General features: G+C 36.3%; 2 protein-coding genes across 3 annotated transcripts; both read left to right on the plus strand.

The window, feature by feature from the left end:
- The first annotated feature begins 9,751 nt into the window (after positions 1–9,751).
- On the plus strand, positions 9,752–14,507 carry LOC122049655 (putative respiratory burst oxidase homolog protein H). Of its 2 annotated transcripts, none has more exons than XM_042611016.1 (15): positions 9,752–10,314; positions 11,026–11,188; positions 11,272–11,320; positions 11,404–11,517; positions 11,639–12,058; positions 12,143–12,529; positions 12,626–12,721; positions 12,821–12,936; positions 13,018–13,120; positions 13,207–13,298; positions 13,363–13,519; positions 13,605–13,751; positions 13,829–13,957; positions 14,033–14,111; positions 14,184–14,507. In XM_042611016.1, exons 1-15 carry the CDS (start codon positions 9,933–9,935, stop codon positions 14,291–14,293), a joined length of 2,544 nt encoding a protein of 847 aa, XP_042466950.1. In that variant the 5' UTR covers positions 9,752–9,932; the 3' UTR covers positions 14,294–14,507. The 2 variants fall into 2 exon arrangements, with proteins under 2 accessions (XP_042466950.1, XP_042466959.1); XM_042611025.1 differs by having other exon boundaries at positions 13,369–13,519.
- Positions 14,508–14,829: 322 nt separating this feature from the next.
- LOC122049672 (actin-2-like) lies at positions 14,830–17,927 on the plus strand. The gene is made up of 5 exons (XM_042611035.1): positions 14,830–14,967; positions 16,112–16,174; positions 16,286–16,679; positions 16,753–17,366; positions 17,453–17,927. The coding sequence occupies exons 2-5, from the start codon at positions 16,115–16,117 to the stop codon at positions 17,516–17,518; spliced, it is 1,134 nt and encodes a 377-aa protein (XP_042466969.1). The 5' UTR covers positions 14,830–14,967; positions 16,112–16,114; the 3' UTR covers positions 17,519–17,927.
- The last annotated feature ends 1,801 nt before the right edge of the window (positions 17,928–19,728 follow it).

Here is a 19,728-nt window from a genome sequence, read left to right on the forward strand (position 1 = left end):
CATGAACTTAAACTTTAAACTTAATTATGTAATTAATAAGTAGAACTTAATTGTTTAAGTCTAACTTTATTTAAGAACTAAAATTGACTTGAATTAAACCATATTTAACTGTGTTTAATAACTTTAACTTCATGCTAACTTCGAACTAAATTAATCCTACTTAAAAGGAAGTAAATAAAAAATAATAATTATAACTAACATTTTCATTGACCAACTCAATCAATTAATACGAAGTTTAAATTCTTTTACTAAGTATTAAATTATTAAATCAAGTAAAAATTAATCAATAAATTATTGATAATGGTTAACTGTTATTGAATTGATAAAATCTTATTTTATTTAACTTTAAACTGAAGCTTAAGCACCTAAATCTAAAATTAATTATTGATTAATCAAACTCAAATAAACAATTATACCAAGGATATAGAGATAATTATGTAAATAATATAAGTATTACTAAATCCCCTAGAACACTTAGGTAGAAAAATGTGTTAGAGCTTTGAAATTCAACACATCCAAACCTTAGCATTATATTAAGAGGGAGAAATAAAATAAGGAGGATTAATAAATTAAGGGAGGAAAATAAATTAAAGGAGTCTCAAATTCAGGGGGAGGTTTATTTTTTTAATTATCTCCTTAAGTGTTATTTTTTTTTAATTTTCTCTTTAAAATCTCTTTAGAAAATTCTACCACAATTTATTTTAAAAAAAATTACTTTGAAAATCTTATATTAAATATTCTTAGAAAATATTTTCAAAAGCTTTATAATGTCAGGTTCAGGGGGAGCAATAATTATTTTCACATCTATTTTTTAAAAAATATTTTTGAAATTAGGTTTTGGAAAATATTCTTCTAAAAATATTTTAGAAATGTGTTTATGAAACCCAACCTTTGTAAAACTAATTTTTATGTTAATTTTTTTTTTAAAACTTGGTTTTGAAAAATATATGTTATAAACTTGGTTTGAAAACTAGTTTTGAAAATCGAATGTTACAAACTTAGTTTTGAAATTATGATTTTTCAAACTCAATGTTGAAAATTAATTTAAGAAAATAGAAACTTAGTTTTTCAAATTAGATTTCATAAACTTAACTTTGAAAAATTAGATTTTGAACATTGAATTTTACCTGATTTTTGAAAATTTTACTTTTGTAAAATTATCTTTATAGAATTTATGTTTGAAAAATGTTTCAAGTTCAAGTTTATTTTGAAAAATTTTGGAACATATAAACTTATGTTTGGAAGTTTGGATTTTTTTTTTTTTTTGTTAACTTTAAACTTATACTTGAAAAATTAGCTTTTATAAATTTATGATTGCAATAATTATCTTTTGAAAATTAATCTGCAAACTTACTACTAAGATATGTTGCTAAATTAGTTATCTTTCTAACTTAGTCATTTTTCAAAACTTAGCTATTTTGGAAAAGTTACTAAAAATTACTCTTTCTAAGTTATCTTTCTTATAACTTAGCTATTTTAAAAAGAATAAGAGATACTTTTTAAAGCAAAATTTCTCATTATTTAACTCCCATCTAATTTGTGTTTGCATTCTTTTTGCAATGTTTTTGTATTTATGATTATTTGATTCATGTTTATGTTTGATGAATGCCAAAGGGGAGGGTTAGGTGGTTAAGTTAGCTAAAACAAGTTGAAAATAAAAACTAACTTAAAAACCTGTTAATGCTTGTTTTACTTGTATTTTACACTAACTTAATCAAGTTGTCATTCCATCAAAAAGGGGGAGATTGTTGGTGCGGTTAGCACTAACGGTCTAACCCAGGTTTTGATGAATAACAAAGTAGGTTAAGTTAGTTTTGTTGTTGATCTAACACTCTGATCGAGTGTGCAGGAGAAGTCAGACAGGTCGACGGGCTGACCGGATGTCTGGTACGAAGCCCAGCTAGGTTGACAGGCCAACCGGATAGCTGGCACGAAGTCCAAATGGGTCGACGGGCTGACCGGACGTTTGGCACGAAGTCCAGCTAGGTCGATGGGCTGACCGGATAGCTGGCACGAAGTCCAGACGGGTCGAAGGGCTGACTATACGTTTGGCAGGTAAGTGGAGGTAAGTCACTGGAGGGGAGTGACTGTGAGGACGCGTTCCCGGGAAGGGAACTTAGGCGCCGATCCGACTTAGAACCATTTCGGAACTCTAAGTCGAGATCTTGACTAGATTCTGGTCTCGGAGAGATGAAATCTAATTACTATTTTTCTTATCTATAAAACTGTGCTAACAATCTGTGTTGCAGGGTATAATTGCCTCGGACTAAAGTTTTTCTTACAGGAAGGAGTCTGTTGGAAAACCTAGGTCCGGGCGCCCGGGAGGTATACTCGGGCGCCCGAAGGCAAATTCTATCATCTTCGCGTAGTCGCCACGTGGAGCCTCCTGGTTGGGTCGGCTACATCATGGTCGAGGCACCCTAAAGGTTGAAGGCGCCCCGAGCCTCCTATATAAGGTGGGTCAAAGGCGGAGCTCTTACAACAACTGACAATCAGATCTTCAGTGCTCCTGCGACGCTGCCAAAAGCTCACCGACAAGTTTCTTTTTCTTTCTGTCTTAGTTTTCATAATTGTCGCATTTTTTTTACTAATAATTCCTATACTTTCGTTGTAATTCTCATTTCGAATTATTAGTGATTGTCCACCGAAAGCACCCTTGTGTGCGAGCCTTGGAGTAGGAGTCGACACAGGCTCCGAACCAAGTAAAAAGAACTTGTGTTAGCCTTGCAATTCTTTTCCTTATTCTTTTTCCGCTGCTTAACTCGCTTCGAAATTTTTGTTATCGATATTCACCCCCCCCCTCTATCGATTGTTCACGGTCCAACAATAGACACCATCTCTATGGACCCCACTGACCAGTGTCGCTCCCGTACGACGATCAAACACCTGAAAATAGGAATCAATGAAAAGAAATGTAATAAGATTAGTAGTACAAAGTGTAGCGACAAAAATCAAATTTTTTGACATAAATGACACAAATAAAACATTGGAGAAAACTAAAGAAAAAGATGAAGTGGAGAAAGAGAAAGAATCGGTGTGTGTAATGGGTAGTCCAGAACCGTCACCAATAATGACGCTATCATTCCCAGAGTAAGACTCATGCAACGAGACAGTAATGAGATCAGTGGTGATATGATGAGAGGCACCAAAATCAACCACCCATTCTAGAGAATCGGACAGAGGTGTAAAATGAATGGCAGTATGCGCAAACGGTGCACTATACACGGGACGTGGAGCACGGGGAGGAGCAGGCAGAAGAAGAGCAAGCATTGAGGCAGTCATATGACCACACTGGCGACCAAAGTGACCTTGGACACCACAAATCTGACAGTGCCCAAGATAACAATTAGGATTAGACACAGTTGGATGTGCAGGAGGACGTGCAGGCAACCCAGGAGTAGACCACCATGATAGTTTGGATATCGATTACGAGAATTTTTTGTTGGAGCCACAAGAGCAGTCATTGGCGTCAAAGATGGAGATGGTGTCGAGACTTTTAACTGGGCTTCATAGCTGAGGAGCTGCTCAAATAGCTCATCAAAGGTAATAGAGACGTCATGAACTTGTAGAGCATGTGAGATATTGCAGTAGTCTTGGCTAGCTAAGACCATTCAGGACATGAATGGAGAGCTCATCAAAGTCAACTTTGACATTCATAAGCACAAGAGCAAATATTTCTTTTGTTGTTCTGCATATAATCAATAATAGATATGTTATATTTTTTAGGGATGGCAAGATTTTGACGATGAGTCATAACCCTGCCACGTAAGCGAGCAACGTAGGTTCTCTCCAATGTCTGCCATGTGTCTCTAGATGAAGTTGATAAAAAAAATAAACTGTATAAGAGTAGGAGACATCAAACCTATAATAGCGTTGAGGAGAAGTTGATCTTGACGGAGCTAGAGAATATGATCAGGATTCGCTTGAGGGAGCGTGACGTCTATAAGCATTATCTACGCAGGGGGGCAGGGACGTGAGCCATTAACAAAACCCAATAAGTCATATCCGAATAGAATAGACGTGAACTGCAAGTGTCAGACAGAGTAATTGGAGGTGGTGAGTTTCAACGGTGCCTAAACATTGACGTTGAGAACCACAAGAGCGGAAGGTGAATCAGGAGTATTTGTGAGAGATAGCCGGCGAGTGATGTCATCGGTGGCAACCATTGTAGAAGATGGTCGATGGGTATTGTGGAGAAAAGAAAAAGAAGGTTGCTTTTAAGCTTAACACTTTAATACCATGTTAACGATAGAATTCACACACTTTATTAATGATAACATGTAGTATATAAATACTATGACAAATGAAAAATAAGAAAACACATAAAATAGGAAAAATATTAATTATAAAAAATAAATAATTATTTTCTAATAATAATTATTTTTTAATAATTAAGAAATAAATAAGTATTTTTTTAATAATAATTATTTTCTAATAATTAGAAAATAAATAAATATGTACTAATAATAATTATTTCATAATAAGAAGCACTCGATAAAAAGCTCGTATGAGTTACGAGTAACCTTAGTATATCTCGTATATAATGGTAATAATGGAGGCTAATTTGAAAGGTTTCATTATTAAAATATTTGATAATATTTTATATATTTTATAAAAATGTAAACTAGATTATGTTTATTCTAAACGAGTGGTCAGCGTACAGCCAACCACCCTTTATGATTTATTTTTTTATTCAAGACACTCATGGTGGTAAAAAGGTGAATACGCTCGCTCCCAGTGCCCCCACCAACCCATCCCAGGGTCAACATGGAGAAGGTAAATCACGGGCGGCTATTAGCTTTTGGAATAGTGACTAGCACATAAGGGAGGTATTTACCTCAACTTTACCGAGAAAGGAGTGCGCTGACATTAAATCTACATTTCTTACTTAAATATGTCTTTGACATTGACTTGTACACTAGAGTTAGATCAGTTAATTTTCATTTTTTTAACATCAAAATCCATTTACGGAGGTCTTGTCATATAATTAATAAATATTGTCTATTTATTGATGGACTTAGAGAACTTTAATTATATTTATTTTAGTTCATATAGATTTTTGGGATTATAAGGAGTTCAAATATATTATCCATTATTTATTTCGACTTCTCGGGATGTTAAAATATAATAAATAAGAATTACCAAAATTTTCTACTGATTTCATATCATGCCCACCTAGGGAATTATATGATTCTATATCAGTTCAAATATACTATCCATGGTGAACTTGATATGAAATCATATCAGGTTTACCATAGAGAATTTTGATCATTCTTGCTTATTACATGTTAACATCCTTGAGAAGTCGAAATAAACAATAGATAGCATATTTAAACTCCTTGCAACCTCAGAAATCCACAGGAACTGAAATGGGTGAAATCAAAACTCTCTAAGTTCGTCAGTGGATTTTGGTCGAAATCCACTAATGAACCTAGAAAGCTCCAATTACACTCATTTCAGTTCTTGTAGATTTCTAGGGTTGTAAGAAGTGAAACAGTGCTATCTATTACTTATTTTGGCTTATCAGGAGTATTAAAATATCATTAGAAGAATCAACGTGCAAAAGAGAGGAAAAGAAAGAGAAGAATCCGCATGCAACTTTGTTATTTACTAAAATTCATTGATTAACCTAGAAAGTTCTGATTGCACTCATTTCAGTTCCTATGGATTTCTAGGGTTGTAAGGAGTTCAAATATGCTATCCATTGTTTATTTCAACTTTTCACGGATATTAAAATATAATAAGTAAGAATCATTAAAAATTCTCTACGGTAGGCCTGATATGAAATCATACCAGGCCAAATGTGGGTTTGATTTCATTTTATATCAAGCCCATGTTGGACCTGATATGATTCCATATCAAGCTCTAGTTCGGCATGATATGATACATATCAGGTCCACTGTAGAGGTTTTTGGTCAATCTTTTTTATTACATTTTAACACCCTTGAGAAATCGAAATAAACAATGGATAACATATTGACTAAAATCTACTAATGGACTTAGAGAGCTCCGATTATACTCATTTCAGTTCCTGTGGTATTTCTAGGATTGTAAGGAGTTCAAATATGCTATATATTGTTTATTTCGACTTCTCAGGGGTGTTAAAATGTAATAAGCAAGAATCATTAAAATTCTCTACGGTGGACCTGATAATTCCATATCAAGCCTAACATGGAGAATTTTGAAGATTCTTTCTTATTACATTTTAACACCTCTGAGAAGTCGAAATAAACAATGGATAAAATATTTGAACTCCTTGTAATTTCAAAAATCCACAAGAACTGAAATACATGCAATTGGAGCTCTCTAGGTCCATCAGTGGATTTCAACCATTTTAGTTCCTGTGGATTTTTGGTGTTGTAAGGAGTTAAATGATGTTATTATATTCATTGCTTATTTTGACTTCTCAGAAGATGTTAAAATATCTTTAGAAGAATCAACTAAAGAATCGATTTCTCAGGAGATTTTTTAAGTTTATGTTATCATGTATGTATAAATGCATGCATAGGAAGAGCACTATAAAGAGAGGAAAGAAAAAAGAGAAGAGGAAAGCGAAGAGATGTTGCATGCATAGGAGAAAAAAAAAAAGAAAAAAATGACAAAGAAATAAAAAGAAAAATAGTCAAATTTAATATTAAAAAAAGTACCATTTGGTAAATAATAAAATATCTTTTGGTAAATTTAAAATTCTAAATATTTTTTTTTTTTGGGTAAATTGCCGACCAATACTTCAAATGAAATCGCGTGGAAATCAAAACTTCACAATTTGGGTTACATTTGATTCGTGGATATCAATGAAATGATTGTCACGTGACGATCCATGGGCCAGTTTTGAAGATAATTAATTTCAGATCAATGAGTAACTGATTATTAACTCGAACTTATCTAAGTTAATAACTATTAAATTATAAATTGTCAACTCACTCTCCTATTCGAGCAAACCAAAATATATTCGAATTATGTTGTCTATGATTGACAGAGAACAATGCAAGAGAACACCACCATGCGAATAAAGAACAAAAATATTTTTTTTGTTTGTTGGATGAATTTTCTTTAATTGACGTGACTTAAGAATCATATGAGTGTTTTTTTATTTTCTTGAGACAGTGCGCTGGTTAATATATGAAGTGATATCATATAAGATTTTAGAATTAAAATTCGATAGGTAGGCGATAAATTAGAAAAAAAATTTCAATCATAATTTTAACTTTGCATGTAGTCCCTATATCTAAAAAACTTTATTTTCATTTCCTGCATATAAAGTTTCATTTGCTTCAACTCCCTCATGCAAATATCATTACCTAATTGCCCTTTAGATTTTTTTTAAGTATAAAAAGTTTAAAAATGAATATAATTCTTCTTAAATTCAGCACTTTAAACTAGAATCCAGTATATTTCTATCAAAATTCAGCACTTTAAATAAGAATCCAATATATTTCTATTAAAATTGATCTCTCATATTTTTTAGGTATAAAAAATCTAAAAATAAGTATAATTTCTTTTAAATTCGACACTTTAAACCAGATTTCAGTATATTTTCTATCAAATTGAACATGACATTTTTTCTAATTAATATAATTCCTTCTAAATTCAGCACAATGCAAAAAAAATCTAGTATATTTTCTATCTAATTGAATATCAATTAAAGAAAATTTAGTATATTTTCTATCTAATTGAGTATCATTTAAAGAAAATCTAATATATTTTTCATCTAATTAAAGTGGAAAAAAAGTCGTGCTCAATTTGATAGAAAATATACTGAATTCTAGTTTAATGTGCTGAATTTAAGAAAAATTATACTCATTTTTGGACTTTTTATATCTGAAAATATCAGGGGCAATTAGGTAAATTAATATCTATTATTTTGGACTAGGGAGTGGAAACAAAGATTTTGGTCAATGGGGACTGCATGCAAAGTTATGTTTATGATTGGGGATTGCATGCAAATTTACCCATATGTAAGAGTATATCTTTTGTCATGTTTTGATCATTTATACTAATAATCAATAATTATCCATAATTTACTTCTTTCGTATTAATTTATTGACGAGGACGTCTTTTGCCACTATGAGCCTTTTGTCAGTATTTTTCGATTTATTCATGTGATTAATAAATTTTTTGATAGGATCAAATTCATCATCTTAATGAGCATGAGATATTGAGATCGAAATTCGATGCGTCTAAGCATGATCTCCTTTATGCCTGTTGTTTCCGGTAAATTCCGGAGTATGCAAACTGATCGTCGAGGCTAGTGTTCGACACTATCTCCGTAAACGATATTGCTCCGCTACGGTGCTTAACGGATTGTTGCAATTCGTTCCCAAGATACAACGACGACAATCGTCTCGGAATCGTAGCACTCCGACTTCCGAGACCAGCGAACCTTCTCGTAGGCTTCTTGGACTCTTGAATGCACAAGATGAGTGAGTGAATACTTGAGGAAGAGAAGATTAAGTTGAGTTATTTGATTCCAATCTGGAGGGTTCTATTTATACAGAAGGAAGAGGCTTTAGGGAGGGGTGTGACCTTTGGGTGGATTAATCTGGGCCGTCCGGACTGAAGAGTTATAACCCTTCACATAGCCCATTTAATCTCATCCATCAGATCTGAGAGTTGTGACCCTCAGATCTATCAGCCATCGGATCTGGATCCATTGATCCGATGCTTCAGATCATGTCTCATCCCAAGCCGTCAGATCGTGACTCATTGTGATCCAATAACTCAACATCATTAATAAGTAAGGAATGCACATCGGAAATTTCCGATGTGGGACTATTTTCCCTTGCATTTCCTTAATGAATAACCAACGTTATTTTGGGCCGACTTTGAACATTAATTTTTCATTCACCCTTAATCGGTTTTGAGCAAATTAATAGTCTAAATCTATCTACGCGAAACGTAGATTTCAATTTTGAAGTCAATTACGACTTTCAACAATTGATGGCTTCCGATTTTTCCTCCTCAAAATCATATTGGTCCATTTAGGCCCCAATATCCAACAATGCCTTGGTTTAAGAATGAGTTGGTTTAAGAATGAGTTAGCGAAGACACTGACAAATGAATCACAATTTTTACCATCCATAAATGGTCAATGTCAATTTAAAAAATATAAAATTATATCTTTGTTTGGCGATCAACTTTAAAGACGAATGGTATCGAAGAAGTGTGCTCTCTCCCTTCTAATCTATCTTTTTTATTTAAAAAAAAACAATTAAGTTGGTGGAATTAGATTCAATCATTCAAACCTACTAAAAGAACTGAAAAAAATAATTTAAAAAAAAAGTACGACGGTTGCGAGTGTATCGTGTTGGGTAGATACACTTACCATGTCGCCAGCAGAGCCTCACCACCAGCCCGACTGGCGAAACTTTTCGTGCCGTAAACGATTTTCATCGCATAATAATAGCACATAATCTAATGATTTGTATGATAGATTACGAATAAGATATCCTTTAAGATTTTTCCAAATCTTTCTGGATTTGGCGAAAAAATTGCAGGCGAATCCAACTAACGCGACCACGTGAGGTGGTTGCGAGTAACAACAACTCACCAGCCATCCATTTAAATATTATTTTCATTAAAAATATTTTTTTTAGTTGTTTATATTTTCTAATCCAATTTAATCAAAGATACTATATGTAATTCATTTTTATATTAAAAAGTTATTTACTAATTCTAACACGATAAAAAATATATATTTTCGGAATAAATTAAAATAAAAAATTACCCATTTAAAAACACTGCTCGTTGGCTATTAATTTCAGCGGCGAGCCGGCGAACGCTCGGGCTCGGCATCCTCAAATTTAACACGATGACGGACGCAACGCCGAGAACTCCGTAGAAAAAGGACCGAGGCAATCCCACCGATTCCACAGCCACCACCACCACCACCAAAACTCTCGCCGGCGACCGTGGGCACGGTTCGCCAGTCCATGGACACCCCGCTCAGCGACCATAAGGCCCATGAGCTCGAGAGCGTCGTCATCGACCAAACAGATCCCGCCACCGAGCCGCTTCCCGACAATGCATCTCGCCGGACCGGGAGTTTCCTCTCCCGACACTCCAGCGCCAAGGTCGGATTCGGGAATTCCTTCCGTATCGGCTCCTCACGCAAGAGCCCCGGCGGCGCCGGGAGGCCGAATCCCCAATCGAAGATGGCTCGGATGACGTCCCGCGCACAGACCGGGATCAGAGGGCTCCAATTCCTCGACAAGACCTCCGGCGGCAGCGGGGGGTGGGAGGCCGTCGAGAAGAGGTTCGAGCAATTAGCCGTCGATGGGAGGCTTCCAAAGGAGAATTTCGGCCGCTGCATCGGTGAGTTCTTCGATCTTTTGTTAGGGATCAAGAATGAAGATCGACAAGCCCTACAGCTAAAGAGGGTTACATTTTTTTTTTTTTACTCGGGTAATCCATACATTTTGAGCTTGTAGATTAGGTAAAATGTCTGCCCTAGGGATTTGTCTTCGCATTCAAGTAAGTTCTCCTGAGGAAGAGGAATTTGACATTTAATTTTCACTCAGGTAAATCATGCATTTCGAGCTTAAGAATTAGACAAAATGTCTTCCTATGAATTTATCTTCGAAGTCAAACAATTCTTTTTTCTTTTTTTTTACATGAAGTACGATTTGGATACTTTAAAGACTCGCAAACAGTGAACTTGAAGATAAATTGAAGGATGAACATATTGTGACCTTTTCCTTTATAGCCTGTTTTGACACTGCAACTAGCAAATGCAAGCCTATACAAATCAAATCATAAAAGATGGCGTCTTTAAGCTAGTTAATTAAACTAGTAATGTGGAGGAATAAGACTTGTATTTTTCTTTTTCTATTTTTCTTTTATCCTGAGCGGTTTGAAGCCCTGTTCAAGAGAAGGCACTTCAATTTTTTTTGAAAACTAACGGATAGAACTTGAATACTCTTCAAAACTTACTTCCTTACATGATTGAGATTTGATGCTTGTAGGTATCAGATATTTCTGATTGTCCTAATTCTCATTATCTTTGTTTCAACTACCAAATGCAAGGCATGGCGGAGTCAAAGGAGTTTGCTGAAGAGATATTTGTTGCTTTAGCAAGGAGAAGAAACTTGGAGCCGCAAAATGGTATAGCCAAAGATGAACTAAAAGAATTTTGGGAAGAAATGACAGATCAAAACTTTGATTCTCGGTTACAAATATTTTTTGACATGTAATCACTGCTTCAGTTTTATGTTCTTACATCATTGATCACTCCAACGTAGTTATGACACGATCTTCTATGTTGATGAATAGGTGTGATAAGAATGGTGATGGAAAGTTATCTGAAGATGAAGTGAAGGAGGTAACTGATCGATATCTTAACATGTTGAAAACTTTGTTTAAATGTTATTTACACTGTGGAATAAATAATATGCCTTATTTTAGATTATTATCCTGAGTGCCTCAGCAAACAAGCTTGTGAAATTGAAACATCATGCAGCAACCTATGCAGCACTTATAATGGAGGAACTCGACCCGGATGGCCTCGGCTATATTGAGGTACAGAGGCATGTTTCCATTTTCAATGAAATATCCGAAATTGGAGAAACTTCTTAACTTATGATGAGCTAATGGCTTCCGATGCATGATTCACTTGAAATGCTTTCAATATTTATCCCAGCTTTGGCAGCTTGAGACATTACTTCAAGGAATGGTTTGCTCACAAGGAAGTGAGAACACAATCAAAAGTTCACATACCCTTGCTAGAACAATGATACCTAAGAGATATAGAAATCCAATAAATAGAGTCATCACCACCACCGTAGATTTCGTTTATGAGAATTGGAAAAGGATATGGGTTCTTTCGTTTTGGTTGCTACTTAATATAGTCCTAGCTTTATGGAAATTTGCCCAGTACAAAAGTAGAGCAGCATTTGAAGTGATGGGTTATTGCGTCTGCATAGCCAAAGCTGCCGCTGAGACACTGAAATTGAATATGGCCTTAATTCTCATCCCTGTTTGTCGCAACACCCTCACAAGGCTCAGATCAACTTGTCTTAGCTCGGTAATTCCATTTGATGACAATATCAACTTCCACAAGGTATCAAACTTTCACCATACTAATCATACCTAAAATATGGATATTTTTTTTATCTATTCATTGTTGCTTGTTTAAAAATTGCAGACCATTGCGCTGGCAATAACTATAGGAACTTCAGTGCACACCCTTGCACATGTAACATGTGATTTTCCTAGGCTAATTACATGTCCAAATTCCAAATTCATGAGCACGCTGGGACCTAATTTCAATTACAAGCAACCCACTTACCTGACTCTGGTAGAAAGTGCTCCAGGTGTCACTGGTATTCTCATGATATTCATCATGGCATTTGCTTTCACTCTAGCAACACATTCTTTCAGGAGGAGTGTGGTGAAGTTGCCATCACCTCTCCACCATTTAGCTGGGTTCAATGCATTTTGGTATGCTCATCATCTTCTGGTTATTGCATACATCCTTCTGATAATCCATTCGTACTTCATTTTCCTAACTAAGGAATGGTACAAGAAGACAGTAAGTCATTTTTTTTTTTCATTGTGCGACAGTCTCCAAGTATATGTTCTGTGTAGATATTTTGGCACTAAGTTTCCTCTATGTATGTGTGCACAGACATGGATGTATCTTGCAGTTCCAGTATCATTTTATGCTTGTGAGAGAATAATTCGTACTGTCCGTGAGAACAGCTATGCTGTCAGCATCGTTAAGGTAACATACTCTACAAGACCTCAAACAATATCCATAACCTAGTCACTAAGCAAGAAGTGCAAAGTTGATGTCTTAGTTTTGCATGTATCTTTCACACAGGCAGCAATATATCCAGGTAATGTTCTTTCAATACATATGAAAAAGCCACTAGGTTTCAAATACAAAAGTGGAATGTACCTATTTGTCAAATGTCCTGACGTCTCAACTTTTGAATGGTATGTGCTTAGCTTCAGAATGAATGAATACGAAGTGATTATCTATTATCTCTGTACTTATCTACGAATTTATCTCGACAGGCATCCATTCTCAATCACCTCTGCACCAGGAGATGATCATTTGAGTGTTCATATCCGAACCTTGGGTGACTGGACAACTGAGCTAAGAAACCTATTTGGAAAGGTTAGTTGATTTAGAAAGCAGCTGTCATTGCTGAAGAAGGCGAATAGTACTTCTGAGAATTATCAAACATATATCTCTTGATACAGGTCTGTGAGGCTCAGGTTACCTCAAAAAAGGCCAATCTAGTTAGACTCGAAACCACAGTTGTAGCAGACGCACAATCCTCCAAAGATACAAGGTGACTCACCACTTAAAAGTAACCTGATACAATGCATGGAGCTTTAATGAGTAACATAATCTAGTTTCAGATTTCCTAAGGTCTACATTGATGGTCCATATGGCGCTCCAGCTCAAAGTTACAAGAAATACGATATTCTTTTGCTCATTGGACTAGGAATTGGTGCAACGCCGTTTATAAGTATTCTGAAGGATCTCCTGAACAATATAAAGAACAACGAAGTAGATGTTAATTGTTATATGCATTTCCTTCCACCAAAGAAATCAAAATCTTATGCGACAATTAACCTGTTTATGGTTCATGCAGGATTTGCAAAGAATGCAAAACCCAGATCCCAGCAACATCAAATCAAATGGCCCAGGAAGAGCTTACTTCTACTGGGTAACAAGGGAACAAGGATCATTTGAATGGTTCAAAGGTGTCATGAATGATGTTGCTGAAAGTGACCACAATGTACTTCAAATCTTGCTTCCTTGGCCTTTTGGTGATACTTCCATTTCGCATAGGACTCTAACCGATTCAATTTACAGAATGCCATAGAAATGCACAACTACTTGACAAGCGTGTATGAAGAAGGCGACGCAAGGTCAACCCTCATTGCAATGGTCCAGTCACTCCAACATGCAAAGAGCGGTGTCGATATCGTCTCAGGAAGCCGGGTAGATGAAGCTTCTCATAATTCTGATAAAAAGAATAAAATTGCACCTTTATAATCTCTTACAAGTTCATGACAGATACGAACGCACTTCGCAAGACCAAACTGGAGGAAAGTTTTCTCTGATTTGGCTAACACTCACAAAGCCGCTAGAATTGGTGAACTATTTTTCAACTTTTATCTGAACTTTTATCTTTGTGGATTTCTATTTCCTAACAGGTGGTATGCAGGTGTTTTTTACTGCGGATCCCCTGCGCTCACAAAACAACTTAGAGATCTATCACAAGAATTCAGCCATACTACCACTACCCGTTTCCACTTCCACAAGGAGAACTTCTAAAGATGAAACAAGATGATACAGATAGGAAAAAACATGTTATTTAGGTAAAAGTCGGGAAATTTAGTGTAGAAATGTTGTACATAAATTTCAGTATTACTTTTTGAATTGTTACATCATACGTATAGAGTAGATACACAACAGATGTAATGGCGAGGAAAAATTGGAGGATCAATCAGCATTATTTTGACAATAAAGTTCTTTTTTTTCTTCTTCATATTTCACTAATATTTTCCTCCAAAGTTCAGTACGAACCGTGAGTATTTAGATGACAATCTGAATGACCTATCACGATATCATGGATTAAATTAAATTGATAAAGAGTTTTTATATAAAAGCATTATATGTATAATAATTTGGATTAAATTAAACTGATTTATTTTAATACGTTTTAAACTGATTTTTAACGGTTACTCTTACAACCTTTTAATTTTTTTTTAAAAAAAATATTTTTGATAATTTTAATAATTAGGAGGGGCATCTTTGTTTTTTCCAACCTTGCCCTCGTGTTTTGAATTTTTTTCTTCTCATTTATTGTATTCACGAGCTATCTGTCCTTATTAAAGTGACGCATCTCTCAGCATTCCACTGTCCTCGCCTCTTTCCATTTCCCCGGTTTTTGGCGTCTCCTATTGCTCCATCTCCTCCCGATTATCTAGTCGCCTTCTTCGATAAAGGTCAGATCCAGTTTCCGCTTCTTCCGATCTCGTTGGTTTATAGATTCTTCTTCTGTTGATCGCCTTTGATTCTTGCTGGATCTGGTGGTTTTGACTCCGGTCGTTTTTGGACTGATCTGACTCATTAGTAGACTAAAAATGATGTTTCACTCTCAAGAAGATGGAGTTTTAGGTTTAATTTTAAATTAGATTGGCTAAGGTATTAGATCCAAGGTTGTTTTTTTCCCTTCATGTTTTGATCTCTTGATCTTCTTTCGGACAGGATTCATAATTTTTCTTGGAAAAAATCAATATTTTTAATGATCTTCTTTATCAGTTTATTGTTGAATCTGTTTTTTTTTTAAAAATTTAGTATAAATCTATTGCTGGTTCAATCAGAAAAGAAATCTGTTTGTTTTCATATTTTACTTTTTTTTTAAAAAAAAAAAAAATCCTTTCTGTTCAATCCTGTTCTTCTTTAGTAGTCAAAGGAGCGGATTCAGTAATTAGTTGTTTGCTAGTGTCAGACTGAAACATAAATCTTGAAGCCAAGAAAGAACTCGATCAATAGTCTAAACAGAGAAAATGGATCATGTCAGCCTTACCGATTCACAATCACATATAATTTTCTTTGTGAAATAATTCTGACTATGCTAAAAAGAGATATCCGGTGAATTAGGTTTGATACTTGTGCTAGTGAAATTAACCGCCAAACGTTATAGTCTTGATTCAGGACTTGTGTTTTTGTGTTGATTGGGCCTAAGGAAAATCTAGCTTCTCTTCTCCCATAAGGTAAATGATAGTTTGGCAGGGAAATATTTATGAGCCAACCTCAAAAAACTAGGTGCTTAGGGGCCTTTTTCCAGGGCAGCGCAATCGTTCTCAATCCTTTTTAGATTGCTCTGATAATTTGACATATTTAGGATTCTTACCCGAAGGACTTATGTAGATATCTCTTACTCCTGAAATATTTAAAATTAACATTTGATAATTCCTTGACTGTGCTATCTAGATTTGAATATAAACGCAAAGGGAGGGCGTGTGCTTTTAAAAATTTGCCGACCTTATTTGACTAAATTCAGGCTTTGTAATTTAGCATTTACATAGAGTATATTGTGATGTGACTGCTGATTTGCTCGTGTGCATTTCTGGATCTGATTCACAGAAAATGGCTGATGCTGAGGATATTCAACCTTTGGTTTGTGACAATGGAACTGGAATGGTCAAGGTCATTCATTTGGCATTAACATTTAATTTTTTCTTTGATATTCAAATTTGTTATTCAGTTCTGGGCATAGCCACCTAAATTTCTTGTGTTTCTGTTGCCTATTTCAAACAGGCTGGATTTGCCGGTGATGATGCACCTCGAGCAGTATTCCCCAGTATTGTTGGGAGACCCCGCCACACTGGTGTGATGGTTGGTATGGGCCAAAAAGATGCTTATGTTGGTGATGAAGCTCAGTCAAAGAGAGGTATACTCACCTTGAAGTATCCAATTGAACATGGAATTGTCAGCAACTGGGATGACATGGAAAAAATTTGGCATCACACTTTCTACAATGAACTCCGTGTCGCTCCTGAGGAACACCCAATACTACTAACTGAAGCCCCTCTTAACCCCAAGGCAAACAGAGAGAAAATGACCCAAATCATGTTTGAGACATTTAATGTGCCTGCAATGTATGTTGCAATTCAGGCAGTTCTATCTCTCTATGCCAGTGGCCGTACTACCGGTTTGTATCGATATGGCTGATTTATTAAAGGATATTAGGTTTGTCAGTGGGCTGATTGGTGTGTTTTTGACAGGTATTGTGCTTGACTCTGGTGATGGTGTCAGCCATACTGTTCCAATTTATGAAGGATATGCACTTCCGCATGCTATTCTTCGGTTGGATCTTGCTGGCCGTGATCTCACAGATTCTCTCATGAAGATCCTTACTGAGAGAGGGTACTCGTTCACCACAACAGCAGAACGGGAAATTGTCAGGGACATAAAGGAGAAACTGGCATACGTCGCCCTTGATTATGAACAAGAATTGGAGGCTGCCAAGACTAGCTCAGCTGTGGAGAAGAGTTATGAACTCCCTGATGGCCAGGTCATAACTATTGGTGCTGAGAGATTTAGGTGCCCAGAGGTTCTATTCCAACCATCATTAATCGGCATGGAGTCTGCTGGAATTCACGAGACCACATACAACTCCATCATGAAGTGTGATGTAGATATCAGGAAAGATTTGTATGGTAATGTGGTGCTTAGCGGTGGATCAACTATGTTCCCAGGCATTGCTGATCGTATGAGCAAAGAGATCACTGCTCTTGCCCCTAGCAGCATGAAAATTAAGGTGGTTGCCCCACCTGAACGTAAGTACAGTGTCTGGATTGGAGGATCCATCCTTGCCTCCCTTAGCACCTTCCAACAGGTACACCCTACTAATATGCAATCTCAATCCTTTTAGAGATATTTTAATACATGACATCTCAATGCTGACATTTGACACTCATGCAGATGTGGATTTCGAAGGGCGAGTACGAGGAGTCTGGTCCAGCAATTGTCCACCGGAAGTGCTTCTAAGAATTCATTTGGTGTTTGCATGTTGCATGGCCACGCTGTAGGTTCTAGTTGTGGCTTGATTGTAGTAGTAGGTTCTCTGAACACTTAGATTTGCTTGTGGTATTCACGGCGGCTTTGATTTTTGGCTAATTAAAGCCTCCTCCCCATTGCTGATGATTAAGCAAAGATATCGTCAGTACCTTCAGTTAGTGTCACCCAGATTTTCGACCCCTATCGGTTCTCTAGACCCCAACATCTGGTAGTTTATGCTTATGTTAGTTTGGTCACAACTTGATGCCCCAGGGCCGGCGGCTATTGCTTCGTTTGTCGACTTTTTTCCTTAGGTCATATGATATGATTTGTTGCTTTGTGGAAATTTGTATGACTATATTTTGAAAGGTTTGCAGTTTGGTTGCCGCATTGACTCGTATTTGCTCAGCAACTTCTTTGCGTAGCTGTCTTATTTTCATATTTTGATGTTCAAGAGTTTCTTATGCAGCCAGGTTTCTCCATCAAGTGTGATTGTTGTTTGGATAACTTACATGCTTAAGTCTCTGAGATTTGTTTTTATTCCACTGACATTTTAATCATAAACTTCGGTAGGAAGTTTCTCATGGACAATAATGGTAGAGGAAATTTTGGTTGCATCCAGCGTGTTGGATTGTAGTTTGGTGAAATATTAGCCATGATTCTTAAAAAAAAAAAAAAAAAAAAAAACCTATCAAGGCACATAATATCGAACCTGGGTGACCAGTTTGATTGCACGGAAATTTTCCACTAACCGTTAGGGTAAATTGGGAAATGCTCACTACAGACGGTTCAGAAGTCCAATATCCTTTGATTGCATCATGATTCTAACCAATTATGTTCATTGCTTAGCCTTGGGCGATCGGCCAGGCTCTACGGAACTTTTCCGCCGGCCACCAAGGTGCACCATGATTCTAAATACAAAAAAATGATAAACTCAATTAGCCTCATTAACTAGCTTAGGGCGATCAACTTGACCCTATGAAAATTTTCCGCTGACCACCAAGTTAAATCAGGAATCACGCGCGGCGGACAACTCAGAAGCCTAGCATCCTTTGGTTGCGCGCGCTCATTTGGAGGAAAAATTCTTGCAAATACATTGATTCAGCGATAAAAGGGGACCCACCATGCATGGGTCAAGGGTGGAGACAACAGTCGACGTGAAAGTCAAAGTTAAGACGGTCAACGCCAAAGAACCAACGAGCCTACCAAAGTTGACCGAGCGAAAGTCGACGCAAACTATTGATCGGACTTGAAGGATGATATCGGCCGAATGGTTCATTTGAGTAAATCGCTTGTCCGGCTAGGGACACTATAGAAAGAACATTAGATGTTCACAACTGACTAAGTGAAGGTTATGCCAAATGGAGTGCCTATCCGGTCAAGCAAGAGACAATCTACTGAACCAAGGTACTACGGAGAAGAGCAGTTGAAATCGACCGGGCAGGGAATCCCAGCCGAGTGGCTTCCTTGCTCGGCCAAACAATGGGGCCTCTCCCATATCTTATAACATCCCTCTAGGAGGTAATGTCATTGAGAGCAAGACATGGTCAACAGGCAAATCGTATGATGAAAGCTTCTACTATCATGTCAGATATTTATATACCCTGTTAAGGTATGGTGTCGATACACTTTTCTGACATGTCTTTTCATAGGATGGTTAGAAAAATATGTCGCATCTTGAGGAGCGTGCACGTCGCCTACTAGAGCACTATATAAAGGGGGTTCATGCACCAGCGGAGGTATATGATATATATTATTTGTGCTCGTGCTCTCACTGTTACTACATTACTCCACCATCTTTCTACCATTCAGGTACTAACTTGAGTGTCGAAGGGTCAACGCCGGAGATCCTTTTCACTACAAAAGAACACTAATTTAGGGACAAAATTCTGGAACGAAAAAAAATTTGTCCCAAAATTGGGACAAATTTAGCGACAAAAATAAACATCGAGCCAAATTACCAACGAAATCTGCAACAAAAATATTTCGTTTCAAGTTCGCAACAGACAAAAATTTTGTTGCTAAATTAGTCTCCAATCTGAGACGAATCTAGGATTCATCCCAAATTTGGGGGTGAATCCTGGATTCGTCCCAAATTTGATAATATTTTAAAACAAAGGAAAAAATAGGAAGGCTTACATATGGACCTAGAGACATCAGAATTTCATGAAACAAGTTTCTATACGTTCATATCATTGTCC

This window comes from Zingiber officinale, chromosome 1B (assembly GCF_018446385.1).
Source record: "Zingiber officinale cultivar Zhangliang chromosome 1B, Zo_v1.1, whole genome shotgun sequence".
NCBI lineage: Eukaryota > Viridiplantae > Streptophyta > Magnoliopsida > Zingiberales > Zingiberaceae > Zingiber > Zingiber officinale.

Coding starts and splice junctions, on each gene's coding strand:
- LOC122049655 (XM_042611016.1), top strand. CDS start 9,933: ATGGACACCCCGCTCAGCGACCATAAGGCCCATGAGCTCGAGAGCGTC. Junction 11,518..11,638: donor ATGGCCTCGGCTATATTGAG/GTACAGAGGCAT, acceptor TATTTATCCCAG/CTTTGGCAGCTTGAGACATT. Junction 13,121..13,206: donor TAAGAAACCTATTTGGAAAG/GTTAGTTGATTT, acceptor CTCTTGATACAG/GTCTGTGAGGCTCAGGTTAC.
- LOC122049672 (XM_042611035.1), top strand. CDS start 16,115: ATGGCTGATGCTGAGGATATTCAACCTTTGGTTTGTGACAATGGAACT. Junction 16,175..16,285: donor ATGGAACTGGAATGGTCAAG/GTCATTCATTTG, acceptor TATTTCAAACAG/GCTGGATTTGCCGGTGATGA. Junction 16,680..16,752: donor TGCCAGTGGCCGTACTACCG/GTTTGTATCGAT, acceptor TGTTTTTGACAG/GTATTGTGCTTGACTCTGGT.